Source organism: Tribolium madens, unplaced genomic scaffold, assembly GCF_015345945.1.
Source record: "Tribolium madens isolate multiple individuals breed KSU strain unplaced genomic scaffold, Tmad_KSU_1.1 Scaffold_7;HRSCAF=85;Tcas5.2_LG10, whole genome shotgun sequence".
NCBI classification, from domain to species: Eukaryota; Metazoa; Arthropoda; class Insecta; order Coleoptera; family Tenebrionidae; genus Tribolium; species Tribolium madens.
The window spans coordinates 962906-982607 of NW_025401050.1; the positions used below are offsets into that span (position 1 = coordinate 962906).

Below are 19702 nucleotides of genomic sequence, written 5' to 3' on the forward strand. Positions count from 1 at the left end.
TTTGATCTTAATAAATGTACCATTGAGCATTTCCTCGAAATTTTAAACAACCGCTTTGAAAGTATTAATTTCACTTGTGAAAAAGAAGTAGAAGGAAAGTTACCATTTTTAGATACTTTAGTAATTAGAACTAATAACGTATTAGAATTTGATATTTATAGGAAAAACACTAGTACACTTCGCTATATCACCGCTGACTCACATCATTGTCCTCAACATAAAATGGCGAGTTTTAATTTTTTAATTCACAGGCTTGTTAATTTTCCCTTGACTGATGCAAGGTTTGAAAAAGAGCTCAAAATTATTAAAGATGCAGCGAAGTGTAACGGTTTTGATGTTAACATAATTAACAAAATGGTTCAAAAAGTAAAATATAGGAAAATGGTCAATAATTCCACGACTTTTACAAACACACCAAAGAAAACACAATTTATAACCTTACCTTATACTCCCTCAATCACAAGAGGTTTGAGTAAAATTTTCAAAAATCTTGACTACCAAGTTGTTTACAACTCTGGTAGAAGTCTTAAAAGTTTTCTTGGTAATCCTAAAGATAAAGTAGGACCATTAGAAAAATCGGGGATTTATGAAATTAATTGTAAAGATTGTGAACAAAAATATATTGGGCAAACACGTCGTTCAGTTAATACTAGGTTTAAAGAACACATAGCTCATTTAAGATATAACAGATTTGAAAAATGAAGTGTAGCCCAACATATTTTTGAAAAAGACCATAAAATCGATGAAACTAATGTAAAAATCATTAGAGTAGTCAATAATTGTAAATTTCTTGACGCTTTCGAGAGTCTTGAAATATTTAAAAATAGAGATAATCTCATGAATTCAGACAACGGCCCCATTCCCTTTTCTCCCCTCTACTCGTTAGTTGGGGGTAGGGAAAGTGAAAGTCAGAAAATTAGTATATAAGGCATTACCATTGTTAAATTAGTTAGTTTTATTCTCACCTGAGGATGACCACTTTGTGGTTGAAACGCGTTGTGCTATTAAAATAAAAGTTTGGTGTGACGGGCTAATCGTGTTTTTGTTCATCGTTTCCATACCAAGAAGATCCAAGAAGAAGATTTTTAGGTATTTCTACTTTTAGACGAGTTTTTTCACAATGACCACATTTGAAATGACGACAAAAAGAAAACTTTAACTTGAAAGATAAAGTCTGTTTTTTTTCTTTAAATGGAAATTACCAAGTCGAAATTTTGGTGAAAAAATTGGTAGCAGCTTGTCTCCATAGCCACAAATTTTGTTTGCTCTTTGTTTTTGTCCCTAGAAATTTTGTTAAAAAATTATGTTTATGTTTTCAAATTGAGATGTTCTCAAAATTTTGACTTTTATGAATCTTGTGTGCTGGTTTGCTCGTCCTAAGTTCTAAAGTCAGAATTCAGTGCCAATAATTTTTATAGAAACACACCGCTTGTAAGTATACCTAATGTTGTGGAAAAAAATGAGGTTCTTGCTACAAAAACTTTAATGAGAAACGATGTATACGAGTATACAGAAAAAGTTATTTAGCAAAAGATAGAAGTAGGTATTATAATGATTGGCAATAAATTTTGTGTAATTTATTGAAATGAGCTCAAAGTTGATTTTATAAATTCTTCTTTAGCTTTAGTTTCAAAATTGTTACTTTTTCAACTCGTTTCTCAAAAACGATGCACAAGACACTAATCCAAATTTCTAAAAACTGTTAGCGGTACCGAATTTGTTCCTTTTTTGGTGTTTCGTCTCTAAATTTTCTTAGACAATTTTTTGTGTTGACGGTTAATGACATTGTTTTCAAATTTATTCAAAAAACCGGAACTGCCAACTTCCTTTATTAAAATTACCATGAATGAATTACTAGTGGTGCCAACGTTAAGACTGTTTGGCATTTCCATTAAAAAAACCGACTTTACTTTGTTTTCACTGCAAATGAATATCTCATATTCTTTTGTTTGATGATACACTCATTGGTAAAATTATTCATTAGAAAAACACTAGAGCTCAGATTCTTATATCAAATAGACTGCCAAAAAAAAAAACAAATATGCGCAGGTGGAAAAATACAATCAGTAAAGAAATAAAATAAAAATTCTTGCTCAATGTACTACAATGAGAAACACAAAAAGGTCCAGTCTGAAACATTTATTGGTCACGGAATCCTAATTATCGTCCATTTCTCAATCAAGTCATGGGTCGGAATCGATTGGAACTTGTACTGCGTAACTTATGTTTTTATGACCAAAGTGATGATAGACTGATGGTTTACATAAAATCAATCAAGTTCTTCAACATGTACCTACTGCAGAATATACAAAAGTATATTATCCTAGTCGAAATATTTATGTACCCTTCACAGGTGTATTTTAAATATTCTTATTTATTCCAGTAAAGAAACCCTCCAAAATGAAACAATAAGACATAGTCATGGTGTCGACGAAAAGCTCATGAAAGCATACCTAATTAAAGGGTTATACTATTTTTCTTAATAATTTCTACACGAGTGTTTTCCTTGCCAAACCAATGCTAGCTAAAAATACACATGCTGTGTTAGAACTCGCGCCCCAGAGAAAAATTTCAAGTAAGATTCCGAACATGGAAAAATGTTTATAAAAGTTTATCTATCAAAAATTTTTGACAAATTTATTATTTATTATTTATAACACAGGACAACAAAAAAAATCATGTCGTGACAACTTGACAAATTATATATCATTTTGTTCGTCTCAGTGACACAAATCAAATGCACTAAAAAAAAATTTTAAAGTCCACACACTTTGATTAATATATTTTTTTCTAATATAAATGAATTTAAAATACTTTAACTTTAAAAAATCATTACTCATCAATAACTATTAGGCCGATTTCCTTCAAATAAAGACCATTCTAAGGGGATGGCCTTGCCCTTTAGAATGATATGAAATTTGATATTGAATTTTGGAAAACTTTTCTTCTAACAGTGTTCGAAGAAGATCGAAGTAAATCGAAGTAAATCGAAATAATCTAAGAAAAACCCTACGAGTAAATAATTTTTTACATCATTACCATCGTGTAGAGCATCTCTTTATTTGTTGTAATCCAAATTTTCAAAAAAATATACCGAGTAGTTTTCAAGATATAATTTTTTGAAGTTAAGATTAGCTAATCAAGTATTGCTCCATATAAGAGAAATGCATGTTAATCGTACTTAAAATTGCATTTTTATAAAAGTATTTGTTTTAAGACTCTTCTTTTGCTAAAATAATGGTCAATTGCACCTTCTTTGTTCTAATTAGAATAAACAAAAACTGTTTGTTTACTTTAAACAAATAAAGAGTACATGCGTACTAATTAAAGCAAATAAAGAGTTTTTTTGTTGTAAAAATGACCACTGATCATTGAGCAAACAGGATCTAGAAGTTTAAGGCACGAGGCTTAAATATAAGGGCAAATCTTTTTCAAATCAAATCACTTTCCATTTAGATTTCGACTTGTTCACTTTGTTCTAGCTTTCTGAACTTTTTTTGAAAATGTTCTGCGAAAATGCTTTCTGATCGCTTTCGAGTGATGTTAAATACAATAAGTCACGTGATTTATTTTGTTGGTACATTCTACGATTAGCTTCAGTTAGCTTGTAGGTAGTAGTTGTTGTGATAACAGCTGCTCACGAAGCAACTGACTTATTGCATTCAACATCACTCGAAAGAAAGTGAACAAGTTGGAATCTGAATGGAAAGTAATTTAAATAGAAAAAGATTTATTTGTTCTTAAATTTAAAGCTACTGCTTTAAACGTCTAGATCCTTTTTGTTCAATGATCAGTGATCATTTTTAGAACAAAAAAACTCTTTATTTGCTTTAATTAGTGCGCAGGTACTCTTTGTTTGTTTTAAGTAAAGAAACAGTTCTTGTTTATTCTAATTAGAACAAAGAAGGCGCAATTGACCATTTTTAAGCAAAAGAAAAGTCTTAAAACAAATACTTTATAAAAATGCAATTTTAGGTAAGATTAACATGCATTTCTCCTATATGGCGCAATACCTAAATAACAAACTTAACTTCAAAAAATCATATTTTAAAAACTACTCGGTATATTATTTTAAAAATTTGGATTCTTACTAATAAAAAGATGCTCTACACGATGGTGATAAAAAAATATTCGTAGGGTTTTTCTTAGATTACTTCGATTTACCTCGAACACTGTTCGAAGAAAAGTTTGCCAATATTCAATTTCAAATTGCATATCATTCTAAAGGGCAAGTCCATGCCTTTAGAATGGTCTTTATTTAAAAGAAATCGGCCTAATAGTTATTGAGTAATGATTTTTTAAATTTAAAGTATTTTAAATTCATTTAAATTAGAAAATAGTTATTTATTCGACGAGTTTGAGTGTAAATCAGACTCTTTATTTCACCGAGTGGATTTTTAAACCACGAGTGTAACGAGTGGTTTACCATCCACGAGGTGGAATAAAGCGTCCGATTTACACTCAAACGAGTGGAATACAACATTTTATTCTTCGAATTAGAGTCAACAAGGCTTAAACTTGCTTTAAGTCTGTTAAAAATAATTTGACGTTTTGTATTGAGAAATGCCAAACAGTTGTCAAAACTTCCTTACACGGGAGAAAAACCGTAAATTTTGACAGTGTCGAAGAATAAAAATTATTTAGTTCAAAGTGTGTGGACTTTAATTTTTTTTTTTTTTTAGTGCATTTGATTTGTTTTACTGAGAAGAACAAAATGATATAAAATTTGTCAAGTTGTCACGACATGACTTTTTTTGTCGCCCTGTGTAATTACTTAGTAATGGTACCAACATTTTGCAAATAAGGGCCACAAATAACATTAAACAGAGTTAAAATTTAGGATACAGCTTCCTTGGTTCCTCTTCTAACAGCCTGCAGCAAAAAAACTTGGAAAATTATTTTTCCAACAGAAATAAATAGAGTTAAAGTGCAAAATGTAAACTCTAATGATTTTTAACATTTATTCCACATTCCTGGTATCTTACCTTACATGGCATTTTTCTCTAGGTCGCGAGTTCTGACGCACCCTGTATGAAAAATCTCGCGTTGTGGGTTGCTTTTCGGAATTAAAGTCGGTACTTGGCTGCTAAGAACAAACTTTTTTGCGTTGTATAAAAATATCACAACAGACATTTCTTAAAGAAAATAAGTACTTAATAAATCCGCAACTGCTAAAAAGAATCAAAAATCTTCTTCTTAAGCAAAATTTTACGTCTAATAAGAATATCAAATGAGCCCTACTACTAGCTGAGTTACTCGGTTTCGCTCAGGGAGTGAAGAGATATGATGTCGTAGTTGAAATGAAAGAACAAATTTCGAGAGGTACACAGATACAGTAACTACAACATTTTTAGCAATACGATTAATTAAGATGTTTTTAATTGATAACTATTCCGAGATCATGTCAATTACTTTAAGTTGTTTACACATTTGTTTTTTTCCCAAATTAACAACAGATTATTAGAATATTAATACCATACGAGACATTTTAGGGAAGTAGAAAATAGTTGTAGTTAATACAACAGTGTCTACAATTGTTTGTCGGGTCAAAGTAGGCTTTGAAATAATGTCAACCTTTGAATATGCCGCTTTTTTTGATACTGAAAACTACACTTTTTTCAAGTGTAATTCAGAAACCATCCCATGTAATTCAGATTAGTCAATTTAGTTTCAGAAAGCGTAAATTAAAATTTAGATTAGTCAATTGTCTTTCAGAAAATGTTAATTGTGATTTAGAAGAGTAAAATGAGTTTCAGAAACCACGAGATGTAATTCAGATTAGTTAATTTAATTTCAGAAAACATAAATTAGAATTCAAATTAGTCAATTGTATTTCAGAAAGTATTCATTGTAATTCAGAAACAAACCATGACATGGATTCAGATTCAGAACAGTACATGTTACATGTAATCCAGAAAATATCAGTTGTAATTCAGATGAGTAACTTACTGTTATCTCAAAGTGAAGTTACACATAAACACCAATTATTTTATTTTCAGAATTAAAGAATTACATAAACTTGGTATTTTACAAAATAAATAAGATATTTTATTTTCAAAAAGATTTTGATAATGTAATTTTCAAATGAAAATAACGAATTCTGAATTACAATTGACAAACTCTAAATTATAACTAACACTTTCTGAAATACAATTGACTAATCTGAATTTCAATATACGCTTTCTGAAGTTAAATTAACTAACCTGAATTACATCTGATGGTTTCTGAAATTCAGTTTACGGTTCTGAATTACAATTAACACTTTCTGAAATACAATTGACTAATCTAAATTACAATTAACGTTTTCTGAAATATATCTTACGCTTTCTAAATTACACTTCAAAAGGTGTAAAATATACCAGGTGCGGCATCCGTTAGGCCCCGAAAGAAAATCCCCACTTCTAATTAAATAAAATTGTTGAATTTTTTCACACTTACCTGGGCATTAGTAAGGTACATTTTCTAATTTTTTGGTAATTTTTCATTTACAAACAAAAAATAAAAAGTAATTTTCCCCCAAAAAGTTGAATTCGAATTTTTATACTGACCTACTTTCACTTTCTACAATTGTTTACAAAATCAGAAAAAAATAACAATTTTATTTATGACCTGCTACTTGTGCCATCGTAAATTTAGGTGACAATGGAAGCTGTAATTGGGGTAAGATTACAAGATTTACAACTGTTGGAAGGTCGGATGCAGATGTTGGTGATGTTTCGTCATTTTAAAAAATATAAAAAAACTAATAAGCAATTTTATCATACTCAATTTAAAGAAGTTAGACGGACTGTTAAGCGCTTAATGAAGCAAGACTACGATTCATATTTGAATGCTATGCAGCATTCTGTACACTCTGATCCTAGATACTTTTGGAAGTTTGTTAAGGAGAAGAAAACTACAACTATTCTTGGCACACTTACTTATAATGAAAAAGAACTTAGTGATCCTAACGACATTATTATTATTTATTATTATTAATTATTTTGCGTCTGTTTATAATACAAATAATGTTAACATGCAGTTTGTTTCTAGTTTTGATGATTCTGGCAGAGTTGTTAATGCCATATTTATCACCGAAAGTGAAGTTCTTGCAGCTATTAAAAAACTCAAAACAAATTTTAACTGTGATTTGGACCGAATCCCGGCATTTTTTGTTAAAGACTGTTCTTCCGTTTTGCTTGAACCACTTCTTCTATTATTTAATAAAAGTATTCACAGTAACACATTTCCTGATGTTTGGAAAACTGCTCGCATTTGTCCCATTTATAAAAGTGGTCTTAATACTGAAATTATAAATTACAGGCCTATTTCAATACTTAACAATTATGTAAAAATTTTTGAGACTGTTATTTATTGTCTTATTTATCCAACAATTTCTAGTAAAATTTCAGAACATCAACATGGGTTTATAACGGGTAGGTCTACATTAACTAATTTAATTACTGTAACTCAATTTATATCGGAAGAATTGGATCAAGATAAGCAAGTCAATGTTATTTATACGGATTTTGCTAAGGCATTTGATAAAGTAATTCATAAACTTTTGCTACTTAAATTACAAACTTTTAGCTTCTCAGCTTCTATGATTGAATTTTGTAAGTCTTACTTAAATAATAGGCAGCAGATTGTTTTTTATAATGGTTTTCAGTCTTTACCTTTTGTGCAGTACTCAGGTGTGCCTCAAGAATCGAATTTGGGTCCATTACTTTTTTAATATACATAAATGATATCTCCAGTGTTATTAATCATTCATTCTTCAATCTGTTTGCTGATGACTTAAAAATTTATCAATCCATGACACAGATTGCAGCAAGTTTCAAAATGATTTAAATGCTGTTTTAAGTTGATGTGATAGAAGTGGTCTTAAATTAAATACAAGCAAGTGTAGTATTATATCATACAGTAAAACGAAAAAATACAATTTTATGAATACTACATTGATAACGAAATGGTTGAAAGAAAAAAACTTATTAAAGATTTGGGATTATTATTTGAAGCTAAACTTACATTCAATGACCTCATAAATGCTACTATTAATTCTGCTTACAAAACCTTAGGCTTTTTATTAAGAAATATTAAATCTTTTGATAACATCAGTGCTATTAAAAGTTTATACTCGTACTTTTCACTTGTACGTAGTAAACTTGAATATTGCTCTCTAATTTGGTCACCATTCTACCATGTTGGTTTGATGGCGTTACCAGTACAATTATAATCAGCTTCTTAACCAATTTGACATTGATTCTTTACATCTGAGAAGATCTATCGCCTCTGTAATCTTTATGCATAAATTAATTCATGGTAAAGTTGACTGTGCTGAGTTGCTCTCTTTGATTGACTTCTATGTACCGAGGATCAATTCAAGGTTTGCTGTTGATTTTAAATTAAAGATGTATCGAACGAACACTGGTTTGAAATCACCCATTTATGTGATGTCTAAAAATTGCAATTATTTGAAGGAAGAATGTGACATTTATGCTGACAACTTAGCCAAGTTAATTAATAGAGCTAAATTACAATTTGGCAATCATATGTAACTAGTATACTTTATTATTTTTATTTTTATGTAAGGGTATATTTAGGATTTTGTATGATTTCTTTTTTATTATATTTTATTTTAGTTTTTTACTACTGTTTACTTTCTGCTTTACTTTGTATTATTTGATTGTTTTCTATTTTTTTTTCTGTACAATTAATTGTACTTATTATGTTTATGCTGTCCTGTAATTGGAATTATTATTATTTTTCGAGGACCGTAACCATTATTTTAAATTAAACAAACATTCTTTGAAATAAACGTTTTTAGTTTTATAATAAATGTTCAAAATGATTACCATTATTTTCAATGCAAGCCCATAGGCGCCGCTGAGAATTTTCATGAACATTTGAGGCAAGATTCCATCTGTTAATTTCGGAAAATGCGTTTCATTTCCGATTTCGCATATTTTCAATGGTAGTCGCTTCTTCTTGATACACCATCTCTTTCTCCGTACCCCACAAAAAGAAATCGGGTGATGTTAGATCAGGAAACCTAGGGGGGCATGGGATTGGACCACCGCGACTAATCCACGTCTCACCAAATTGCTCTTCCAATTGTGCTCTAGCTATTTGACAGGAGGGGCCCCATCTTGTTGAAACCACATATCTATTATAAAATTGCGTTGTTAAATTTAAAATTGTGTAAAACGTTATAAACATACCTTGTCTTAGATTAAGTGGGACATCCTCCAGCATACCCTCTAAATGCTTGCGCAAAAAATTAGCGTAAATTTCTCCATTTAGGTGTCCGTCGAAGAAAAATGGACTCACCACAATGTTATGAATAACGCCCCCCCAAACATTTAACACGTTGTTTGACGAACTGTTATTTGCTGCCTTACCACAATTGCCAACTGGCAGCCGGCTGTCTTGTTTCTCTTGTACGCCACCGAACCGCTCGCTGTCAAAAACGAGGTTGCTCGTAAGACTAGTTTCTTTGGCGTACAAGGAAACTCTGTTTTAAATGGTTTGGCATTTATTACTAATAAAAACACAAAAACATTAAAACGTGCAAAATAAACGCATTCTTCTATTTCAAAAATTATAAAAAAATACAAATAAAAAAATAAGTAAAAAATCAAACATGTTTTGCAAAACACTCCATGCAAACCCATGGTTTATCTGGACACGAAGCACAAAATGTAGTAACTTTCTTTGTCATTTTAGCAGCAGTCTGGTGTCCAAATTGTGAAGATTTTCAAAAGTAATGGTTCCGTTAATCGCCATAACATGCATTATTATACTACTGAAAATCCACACTGGGTTTGGGCAATTGACCATCAAGATCGATGGTCCCTCAATGCTTGGGAAAGAATAATAGGAGAGCATATAATTGGCCCCTTCTTTTTTAACGGCCCTTTAAACGGTTTAGAATATCGCCGATTCCTTGAAGAGCAATTGCCAGGTTTGTTAAAAAATGTAGACTTAGCCACAAGAAGAATTATGTGGCTACAGCATGATGGAGCTCCTGGTCATTTTCATGGCATTGTGCGACAATTTTTGAAAAACAGGTTTCCTGATCGATGGATTGGAAGGAGATTGGAAGATTGGAAGGAGAGGACCTTTTGTTTGGCCACCGCGATCTCCAGATTTGACTTCAATTGATTTTTTTATGGGGGTATGTTCAAGAGAAGGTGTACCGAACAAAAAAAACACTACTCCAAATGACATGAAGGAGAGAATAATTGAAGCCTTTAGTGACATCTCTGTTGAAACATTAAAAGCAGTAAAACTTTCTTTTATACGTAGACTGCACGTCTGTCTGGAGAGGAACGGCAGGATTTTTGAACATTTATTATAGGTTTAATTAAATTTTGAAATTTTATAATTAATGTCTTACATTAAATTAGGGTGTCTGGATTCTTACTCAGTATTTCAATAAACAACTTGTTTTCTTGATTGATGTATGGTGATAATGTAACTTTAAAAAATTATCCAACTTTATTAGCAGAGGAAGTAACGCAAACCTACTTGATTTTTAACACTAATTAGAATAATTTACATTTTTCTAGGTTTAAAAAGGTGTACAATAGAACAGGTAAGGTTTCGACCTCCAAACCCTAGGTTTTTTAGAAAGCTTACTGAATGCTCTACCCGATAAAGTAATAATATACAAAGTGTTTCATTTGAAAAAATCAAGTTACTTAATATTTTGCGAATGTCAACGCTGTGTAGTAGTTGCAAAAGATTGATCGAATGTCAACCATAATAATTTAGGAGCAGACTCAGTAAAAATTGTTGCAATTGTTTTTATTCACTTTTTCTTAATAAATGATAAACGGTCCATGATAGATCCATATAACCTAATATGGATTTTATTAGAATTAAAAAGTCTTTCAAATAAGTGCATAATATACCGGGTGTTTCATAAGAAAAAATATAATATTGTTGCGCCACCCTATACAGGGTTATTCATAAATATGAAGCAATATTTGAACCTCAAAAATAACCCATAAAATGATGTTAATTTAAATAATAACTCGTGTCCTATCTCTACTGATAAGAATTTTACAGCCCTCGGAATGTGGGTATAAAAAATTGTTTTTTTTTGTAACAACTTTGGAACTATTTGACCAAATATTATAAAATTTGGAACATTTCCTTGTGATAACATACCATTTGAACTGGTAATAACGAAAACCGGATACATCCACTTAATTTCCGGTTCCAGCAGTTACAGGTCACATTTTCTGTGTTTTTCCATTTTTTTGCTCTCTTAACACCAATTTTTTATTGCCCAAATAGATAGAGTAATCAATTTCGAATAAAAAACACATATCCTTAATACCCCTAAAATAGACCGTTTCAAAGATATTTTAATTTAAACTGAGAACTGCACAACGCTGAAATAAAAAAATAGGGATTTTGAATAAGTGGTATCCACGGCAACCAATGACCATATAGTGTAGAACTCTAATATAGTGTATTCACGCAAGTGTTGCCGCTAAGCAATATAACGAAGCCGAGGGTGACAGGTACCAGTGCACCCAAAACATTTCGCCCTCGATTTCGCCACTCTGAAAGTATTAACGACGTGTTTTATCGTGTTTTGTGAGGTTTCTTTATAATTTAAATTAAATTTTGTTTTAGGTAAAAATGAGATATACTAGAATACTGGTCGTAAATAATAAATCCAAACCACACGATTAATAATTGAATTAATTAATTTTTAATAAAATTAATAATCGTGTGGTTTGGATTTATTATTTACGACCAGTATCAATATTCCACGATGGGTACCCACAAAAGATATACTAGAATATTTCAAATTTCAATACCAATTTGATTTTCTAAAATAAATAAAAACAAAAAACAACCGACAGCAAGTTGGAAAAAGGCGGAGATAATGGAATGGCTGCGTGAGAATGGCATAACGTTTGAAGAGACACTATTGAAGAAAGAAATGTTGCTTCTTGCGAGAGCTAGTAAAAAAGGTAACATTTATGTTATCGATGAATTAGCACAACAAGCAGGGCACAAGGTTTTGCGTTTACCTCCCTATCACTTGCCAATTTAATGCAATAGAATTAATATGGAGTCAGACAAAAAAATATTATGACAAACACATTGGAAGAAACGGCTTCAGTGAAGAAGCAGTTTTGGCAATGTGGAATGAATCACTGCAGCAAGTTCAACCTGACAATTGGAAGAATTGTTTTTCCCACGTTGAAACTCTCTTAAATCAGTGGTGGCAACGAGAACAATTAATAGATGAGGTGGAACCATTAATTATAACGTTGGGTGACGACACTTCTTCATCCGAAGAATATTCTGATTAACCGTAGGATATTACATACAAGTATTGTATTTTTATTATTTTATTTTAGAAAACTAATGTTTGTTATATTTTTATATTTTTAAATAAATTTTAAAATTTGAGTCTTTACATTTTTGTTTCCACTGATCCGGAATTCTGTTTCTCATTTGAAAGTTTTACATCACTATCCTCTTACTCTGACAACATACAGTGACATGTAAAAACAAGGATAGACAGTAGGTACCGAAAACCCTCGATTTTCACAACAAAAGAAACAGGTACGAGCGTTCGGTTTGAAGGTGATTATGAAGATTTACAAGGGGTACGGTTTATGGCTTAGCGGCAACACCAGCGTGAATACTGTATAGTCACAAAAATCCCTACCAGGCAACTGTTAACTTTGACGATAAATTGTTGTGATTTTTTTATAAATTAAATGCTACAAGATTGATTTGGATTTATTGTAGATTACGTTTGGAGTCTGAAGTAAACTCTTTTATTAAATATTTTCAATTAATCGCCCAAGAATCGTCCAATGTCAAAGTTGACAAATGCCTGACAGCCATTTGTGGGACCATGGTCATTTGTTGCCGTGGATATCATTTATTCAAAATCCTTATTTTTTGATTTCAGCGTTGTGCAGTCCTCAGTTTAAATTAAAATATCTTTGAAACGGTCCATTTTAGGGGTATTAAAGGTTATGCGTTTTTTATTCGAAATTGATTACTCTATCTATTTGGGCAATAAAAAATTGGTGTTAAGAGAGCAAAAAAATGGAAAACCACAGAAAATGTGACCTGCAACTGCTGGAACCGGAAATTGAGTGGATGTATCCGGTTTTCGTTATTACCAGTTCAAAAGGTATGTTATCACAAGGAAATGTTCCAAATTTTATAATATTTGGTCAAATAGTTCCAAAGTTATTACAAAAAAATCAATTTTCCATACCCACATTCCGAGGGCCGTAAAATTCTTATCAGTAGAGATAGAACACGAGTTATTATTTAAATTAACAACATTTTATAGGTCATTTTTGAGGTTCAAATATTGCTTCATATTTATGAATAACCCTGTATAGGAATCACCTATAATAATTAATATTTTTTAATATTTTTGGATCATAGAAAAAATAAATGGCTATCGTCTAAAAAAATTGCATTTCGTTATCTTCTTTACTGCCCAAGTAATCAAAGAAATACGGAGCTCTGGGACACCTGTATATCTCACCGCGAGATATTACTACCGTCTTTCGTGGACTCGCGAAGAGGTTACCTTCTGGGGAATTGTAGTACCTACAAACCGGACAGATGGAAAAAAATTGTAGAAGCGCTCCGTAATGAATGGTCAAATCGTTGGTCATCATCTTCTTAAAGAAGAATTACGTATATATTCTCGATTAACCTCTCCCTTCTAAGTATCCAAGGCCCATCATCGAGCTCTTTACTGGTCGCGGCGCGTTTGGAGTCCATTTGCTACGTATTGGAAAATCGCAAGACGGAATTTGTCCTGAATGTGGAGTTCTTGACGATCCTCCTCACCGATTAATGGTTGTCCGCTCTTCCAGGATGACCAAGCCGAACTACGTACCATATGGAATAGAATTATGGCCACTCTACCCGATATTGCCGTCACACATCCGGAGCTGCTCGTTCTTTTGGAAAAATCAGAGTCATCTAATATAATGTGAGGTTTTATTTAGCAGATTTTCTTTAATTTTCTAAATGTTGCATTAGGAAAAGAAGATTTCATTTTAGGTTATTAATATAAACTATTTACAAAAGTTAACATCAGACATAGCAAGTGTCAATACTCTTGTAAAAGCTCTCTTGCAAACATTAACAGAAATTAGGACAGATCTTGATAACACGGAATTTAGACAACTTTATTCTAAAGCAGAGACAATTTGCACTGAAAATGATATACAGTTACCACCTTCAACCTAACTTAATTGAATCGAAATGACCATACATGAGAACATGAAAACTATTATTTTGTGCCCAACGAAAATTTTCTTGGCCCATCCAAAGATTCGAAGCTAGTTCCGCCACAATAATTTTTTCTAAACGTCACAAAGTAAGACAAATGTCGATTTTTGTGTTATGCAACCAATAATACGCTATTGATTGAGTAATATTTTTTAGATATTGTTCTCTTAAACTTTGTGTAACTAGTTTTCAAAATTAAAATTATTCACAAACTGTAATAAAACATAAATATTTTTTAAATACGAAAATAAGGGACAACAACAAAAAAACTTGACTACATGCCTCCAAATATCGGAGAGTGAGAAAGATAAATTAAACCGCAGAGAAGAGGTCACAATAAACCGACTCCTAAGTGGACACACTCGACTAACCCACATGTACCTAATGGAAGAAAAGAACCCCCACAGTGTTGCCAAAACAAACTAGACGTCACCCACTTATTCCAGTGCCCAAAAACTGCGCAACACCGCATAGATGCTGGACTAACACACCCACCGTATACAAAAGCAAGACACATAATTAATTATCTTAAGAGTCTTAAATTATTAGATAAATTGTAAAATTAAATTTAAAAACCACTGTATTATGCGCTAATGACCGCTGCAGTCGATGCGCTAAAATTTCAAATAAAAAAAAATAAATATTTTTAAACTGAAGTACACGTATTTTTATTAGGTTAAATATTTAGTGAAAAAAATAATAGTTTACAATGGCTTGACCAAAAGTGCAAGGAAATTTACAAAAGCAAAGACATTATTTATGGGCCAAACCGGTTTAAATTAAATGACAATCAATTTCGGGCTATCGGATTCATATGGGAATATAATTATCCTGAATCTGTCATTGTACTCAAGGAAAGTGACCAGGATAAACTTTAATAAAAAATTACAATGATGGAATGAAACTAATATTGTATTAAGTTTGTTAAATAGGTAAATTTAATTTGTTTTATATGCCTAAATAAATTCTGATAATTTTTTGATAACGTGATATTGCGTTCCAATCGAATACATTAAAACACTCTCTAATAAATTCTTCAAATAATTTTTGACTATGTGATATCAATGTCCAATCAAGTTTATCTTAAAATTCTCTTATGAATTTTTCTGATAATTCTTTATTAGCAGAAACGTGAAACCAATCATCAATTGCACTGTGTTATTTCTCATATTTTTCTATTTTTTTCTTCAACAGTTAAATAAGAGTTATCATCTGAGTCACTTGAGTCAAAGTTTTCATGCTTACAGTTAATTATATTTATAATTAATCGGAAAATCTCACAAACGGCATTTCAAATTTTACAGTTGTACAGTTGTTTTACAAAACTTGCAAAAAAATTAAATACAAAATAACAATAATTAAAACTATACAACGGTAAAAATTCTTTTTTACAAAAAAAAAAAAAACTGCAATTGTTTCAATGTATTTTAAAGCTTCTGATGGATGTAAACAATTGCATTTATTAGTCCAAGATTAACACTTAACTGTAGGGCCATTTTTGAGACACAAAGTTAAAGCCGATTTGAACACGCGCAAAATTCATTACAAAGGCCGTTGGTGAGCTAAACTTGCAATTAACAATTGTCAGGAAGATTACTTTAGGCCGGCGGCAATTTTAACAACTCACTACTTTAATAATTTTGAAAGTACTCAACCACTTTGAAATAATCCTGTCAGGACAGCTGGTGCCAAGGTGTCGAGGTCAGGTCATCATTTAATGATAAGGCAACGCCTGTAAAAATAAAATGGGGATGTGAGTAATCCAGTCCATCGGAGTGAGAGGTCCACAATCATAATTCGTGAATAGTTAAATACAACAGTGATTAAGCCAAACGAATTATGCACATTTATCAACAATAAAAGATGTTCTTCGAATAGAATCAGTTGAGCTCTGTCCAAGGGGTTTAAAAGGTTAACCGTCGCGGTCCTAGTCAATTAGGACTCCAGAAGCATAGAGAAAACCAGGTGAAAGGGTTAACCCTTTGCTCATAGGCAACGCTGCCTTGTCATCCACCACTTGTCTTAGGCTGTGCAATGAGTACCCCGGTAATATCCGTCCAGCGTCTACTTCGAGACCCGAAAGTCATTCAACACCAAGCGTGCAATGGATATTATGTTCATGGTACTCGCCTATGACCAACATAAAAAGGGGGCGGTTCCGGGCAGTGCAATGAACACCTTTTTGGCTAACCTGCTCAGCCGCTAATCAAACATAGCTCTGAGCGTGCAATGGAAGCCCTCTTCATAGTGCAGGTGGTGAACAAGTCCCTATAAACCTCATGGCCGCAGCCGTATCAAAGGGGCGGTTCCGGGCAGTGCAATGAACACCTTTTTGGCCAACCTYCTCAACTGCTAATCACACATAGCCCTGAGCGTGCAATGGAGGCCCTCTTCATAGTGCAGGTGGTGAACAAGTCCCTATAAACCTCATGGCCGAAGCCGTATCCAAGGGGCGGTTCCTATAAACCTCATGGCCGAAGCCGTATCCCGGACCACGAGCAAGTGCAATGACCACCTTTCAGCGCCCTCCCCACGACTTATTCTGCAACCTAGACCTGGGGGTGCAATGAGCGCAGCTACCGGTGATCTCCCGTGTCCACAAACAAACATAAACCAGACCTGGAGGCCTCACGACGCCGCGATCCTCCAGCGTCCCCTGTTGGGTTAATCTCGGCGTGCAATGGGCATTTAAGTACGCCGCCCCGCCTCAAGCTTAACCTTGGATTAATAAGGGATAGACAGACTAACATAGTTTAGCTCGACATGTCGAGGTTCAACTCAATAATATTCATCAATTATCATTTCTCAATTCAAATATCAATCTCATCAAATATTATCAACTTCAATATCTTCCAATTAAATACCATCAACTGATTTATAGCGCATCAAATCAACTACAGTTTGATACTCTACTCAATACTCACATAGGTTTCTGATGAATGTTTTCAACAATGATAAATATCAACATCACAGCGATTAAATTAATTATTAAACGACTCACCCTACCGTTGATATGGCAAATATCATAAATCTCTACCTCTTATTGGATTGGAAAACATCACACACCAATAGGACCAAGATTACTCAGTGATAACTCACTCACACCAATGGAACCCAGATTACTCAGTGACAAACTCACTCACACCAATGGAACCCAGATTACTCAGTGACAAACTCACCTTTGAATAATAATTTGTAATAAACACTCACACTCGAACTCAAACTACCCCGATGAAGTGTGGGTTAAAACTAATTCTAACTCGACGATTTTTAGAGAATTGGTTCTCACAGTCTTAAAGACATCTGGTTTCGATCATCGACCACTCGGGGGTGGCTTGACTTGACCCTCGTAGATATTCCAAGTTTTATGGGTTTTCTTAGAAAAACTCTCGAGGTCTGTTTATAAAAACGTATTTAGTTAATTACTCGAGATTAGAAAACGATGTAAGTATCAGAAATAATATTGCAATTCACTAAAGAAAAGTGAGAAAAAAAAAATAAAAATTACGGTGGAAAACCTTGTCTTACATAACTGATTTTTTTTTTCATCAAATAGCAAAACCCATTAATTATTATTGATTAATCAAAGAATGCAAATTTAACCAATTTATACTCGACCTTGATGTACAGTTAGACACTTTTTACCGATAAATGTCTTGTAAATAGGTATAATAATTAACAATAAATTCTTTTATTTTTACTTCACTATCTAAAAATAAACATTAAAACGCTTTCATAATATTCTATAACTACTACATTTTTCACCAGTTTATACTATGTAGGTAATTATGTAGTTTGTAAATTAAAAAAAGTTTTTGAGTGACTTAAAAAATTGCGATAAATTAATTTAAGTATATTAAAGTTAAAATCATACAAGTTTTGTCAAACGAAACACTCGAGTGCGTACTGCTTATCACTTTAATATTTACTTAACTTATCAAAAGTTGCAATAACAATCATTCATCACATGAAACAGTCACCAGCGATAACCTTGTAGCTCAAAAACTCCAAAACAAATCCATCCAAAATGGACAAACCAAAATTAGACAGTGGTAAGCACTCCTTGTTTTGTTTCTTTAAACAACTAATTGTGTTTTTACAGGTAGAAAAACTAGTATAATTATTTTATCAGTGACAGTCACTTTTATCTTGGCTATCGTAATAACGGGTGTCTGCGTCAGATTTCTGTTGGAAGGAAAAGTTCAACAAGTAATTTTGATTATTTTGATTTGTACTTTGATCACCGTGGGTATGACGAGTTTGATTGTTTTGGAAGTACGAAGAAGGAGGGTTCGTAGAATAAAAAAGGCAAAAAGGGCAAATTACATATCAGCACCAACGGCACCACCGATGGTTGATTCCTCAACGTGGAAATATTCAAAAAACTACAGTCAGAGGACGACTGTGCAAGCATAACTGATACAAATTGAACAATTTGGAGTATTGTGGATTTTAATTTATTTAAAATTGGAGTAAATGTGAATGATTGGTGTGCTATTTTTTGTAAAGTGATTTATAGTCCATAAAGTGTAAGAAGATGGATGCTCCGCCTATTTTGAATTGTTTGCAACTAACGGCCAGCAGTATCAGATTAAAAGTTACACTGAACAATTTTTTTCCGTGATTTCAGGTAACAAATTCGCAGCCTCTGCGGTGCATGCTTTACATTGTTTTATTCTGAAATACTTATTTTAAATTAGGTAAAAACCACTAAATTTAAATTTAAACTTTAATTAAATTTCAACTTATCACTTTTAAAATGTAGTAAAAAAGATTACAGTTTTTCACTGGTACCACGTAAGGGCGGGGCATTAATCAAGTTTTAACGACTATAACAGTAAATAATATAGAAGTACAAAAGTAAAATCTAATCTTATTTATTGTAGTTCGAAGAAGTTAATTTGATACAAATTATTTATACTTTCTGATTGCTAATATATGTAGTATGTTTTAGTCCCTGTTTGTATATTAGAAAGTAAATGATAAAGGATGTTCTGTTTTTTTATGTTACAGATTAAAACTGGTGTTAGCAAATTCAAATTTAAGATAAAAATCTTTTATCAACATGTATCGAAAAATAGTACCTAAGAGAACTACACGTGCGTTTTTCAAAAAGTTTATGGAATATTTCAGAAGCCATTTTAGATAAAATACAAAATTTGGTACAACTGTTAACCTTAAACAAATTTCAATATCAATCGTGGAAATTTTTAATCAGATCCTTCCTAATATGGACAGGTACGTTATATGGTAAAAAGAGAAATTTTACTTACAAACCAGTAGGTAAGATATACACAATAAAAACTAAAACATATTAAAAATAATAAAAAATAATAATAAAAAATAAATAAAATAAAAAGTTGAAATTATAAATAAAATTATATATACAAAGTCTATTTACATCTATTTACAATAATACTTG

At 32.0% G+C, this 19702-nt stretch overlaps 1 protein-coding gene across 2 annotated transcripts; it reads left to right on the plus strand.

The window, feature by feature from the left end:
* The first annotated feature begins 18073 nt into the window (after window positions 1–18073).
* On the plus strand, window positions 18074–19272 carry LOC123009830. Of its 2 annotated transcripts, none has more exons than XM_044406351.1 (2): window positions 18074–18329; window positions 18383–19272. In XM_044406351.1, the coding sequence occupies exons 1-2, from the start codon at window positions 18308–18310 to the stop codon at window positions 18694–18696; spliced, it is 336 nt and encodes a 111-aa protein (XP_044262286.1). In that variant the 5' UTR covers window positions 18074–18307; the 3' UTR covers window positions 18697–19272. The 2 variants fall into 2 exon arrangements, with proteins under 2 accessions (XP_044262286.1, XP_044262285.1); XM_044406350.1 differs by having other exon boundaries at window positions 18080–18332.
* The last annotated feature ends 430 nt before the right edge of the window (window positions 19273–19702 follow it).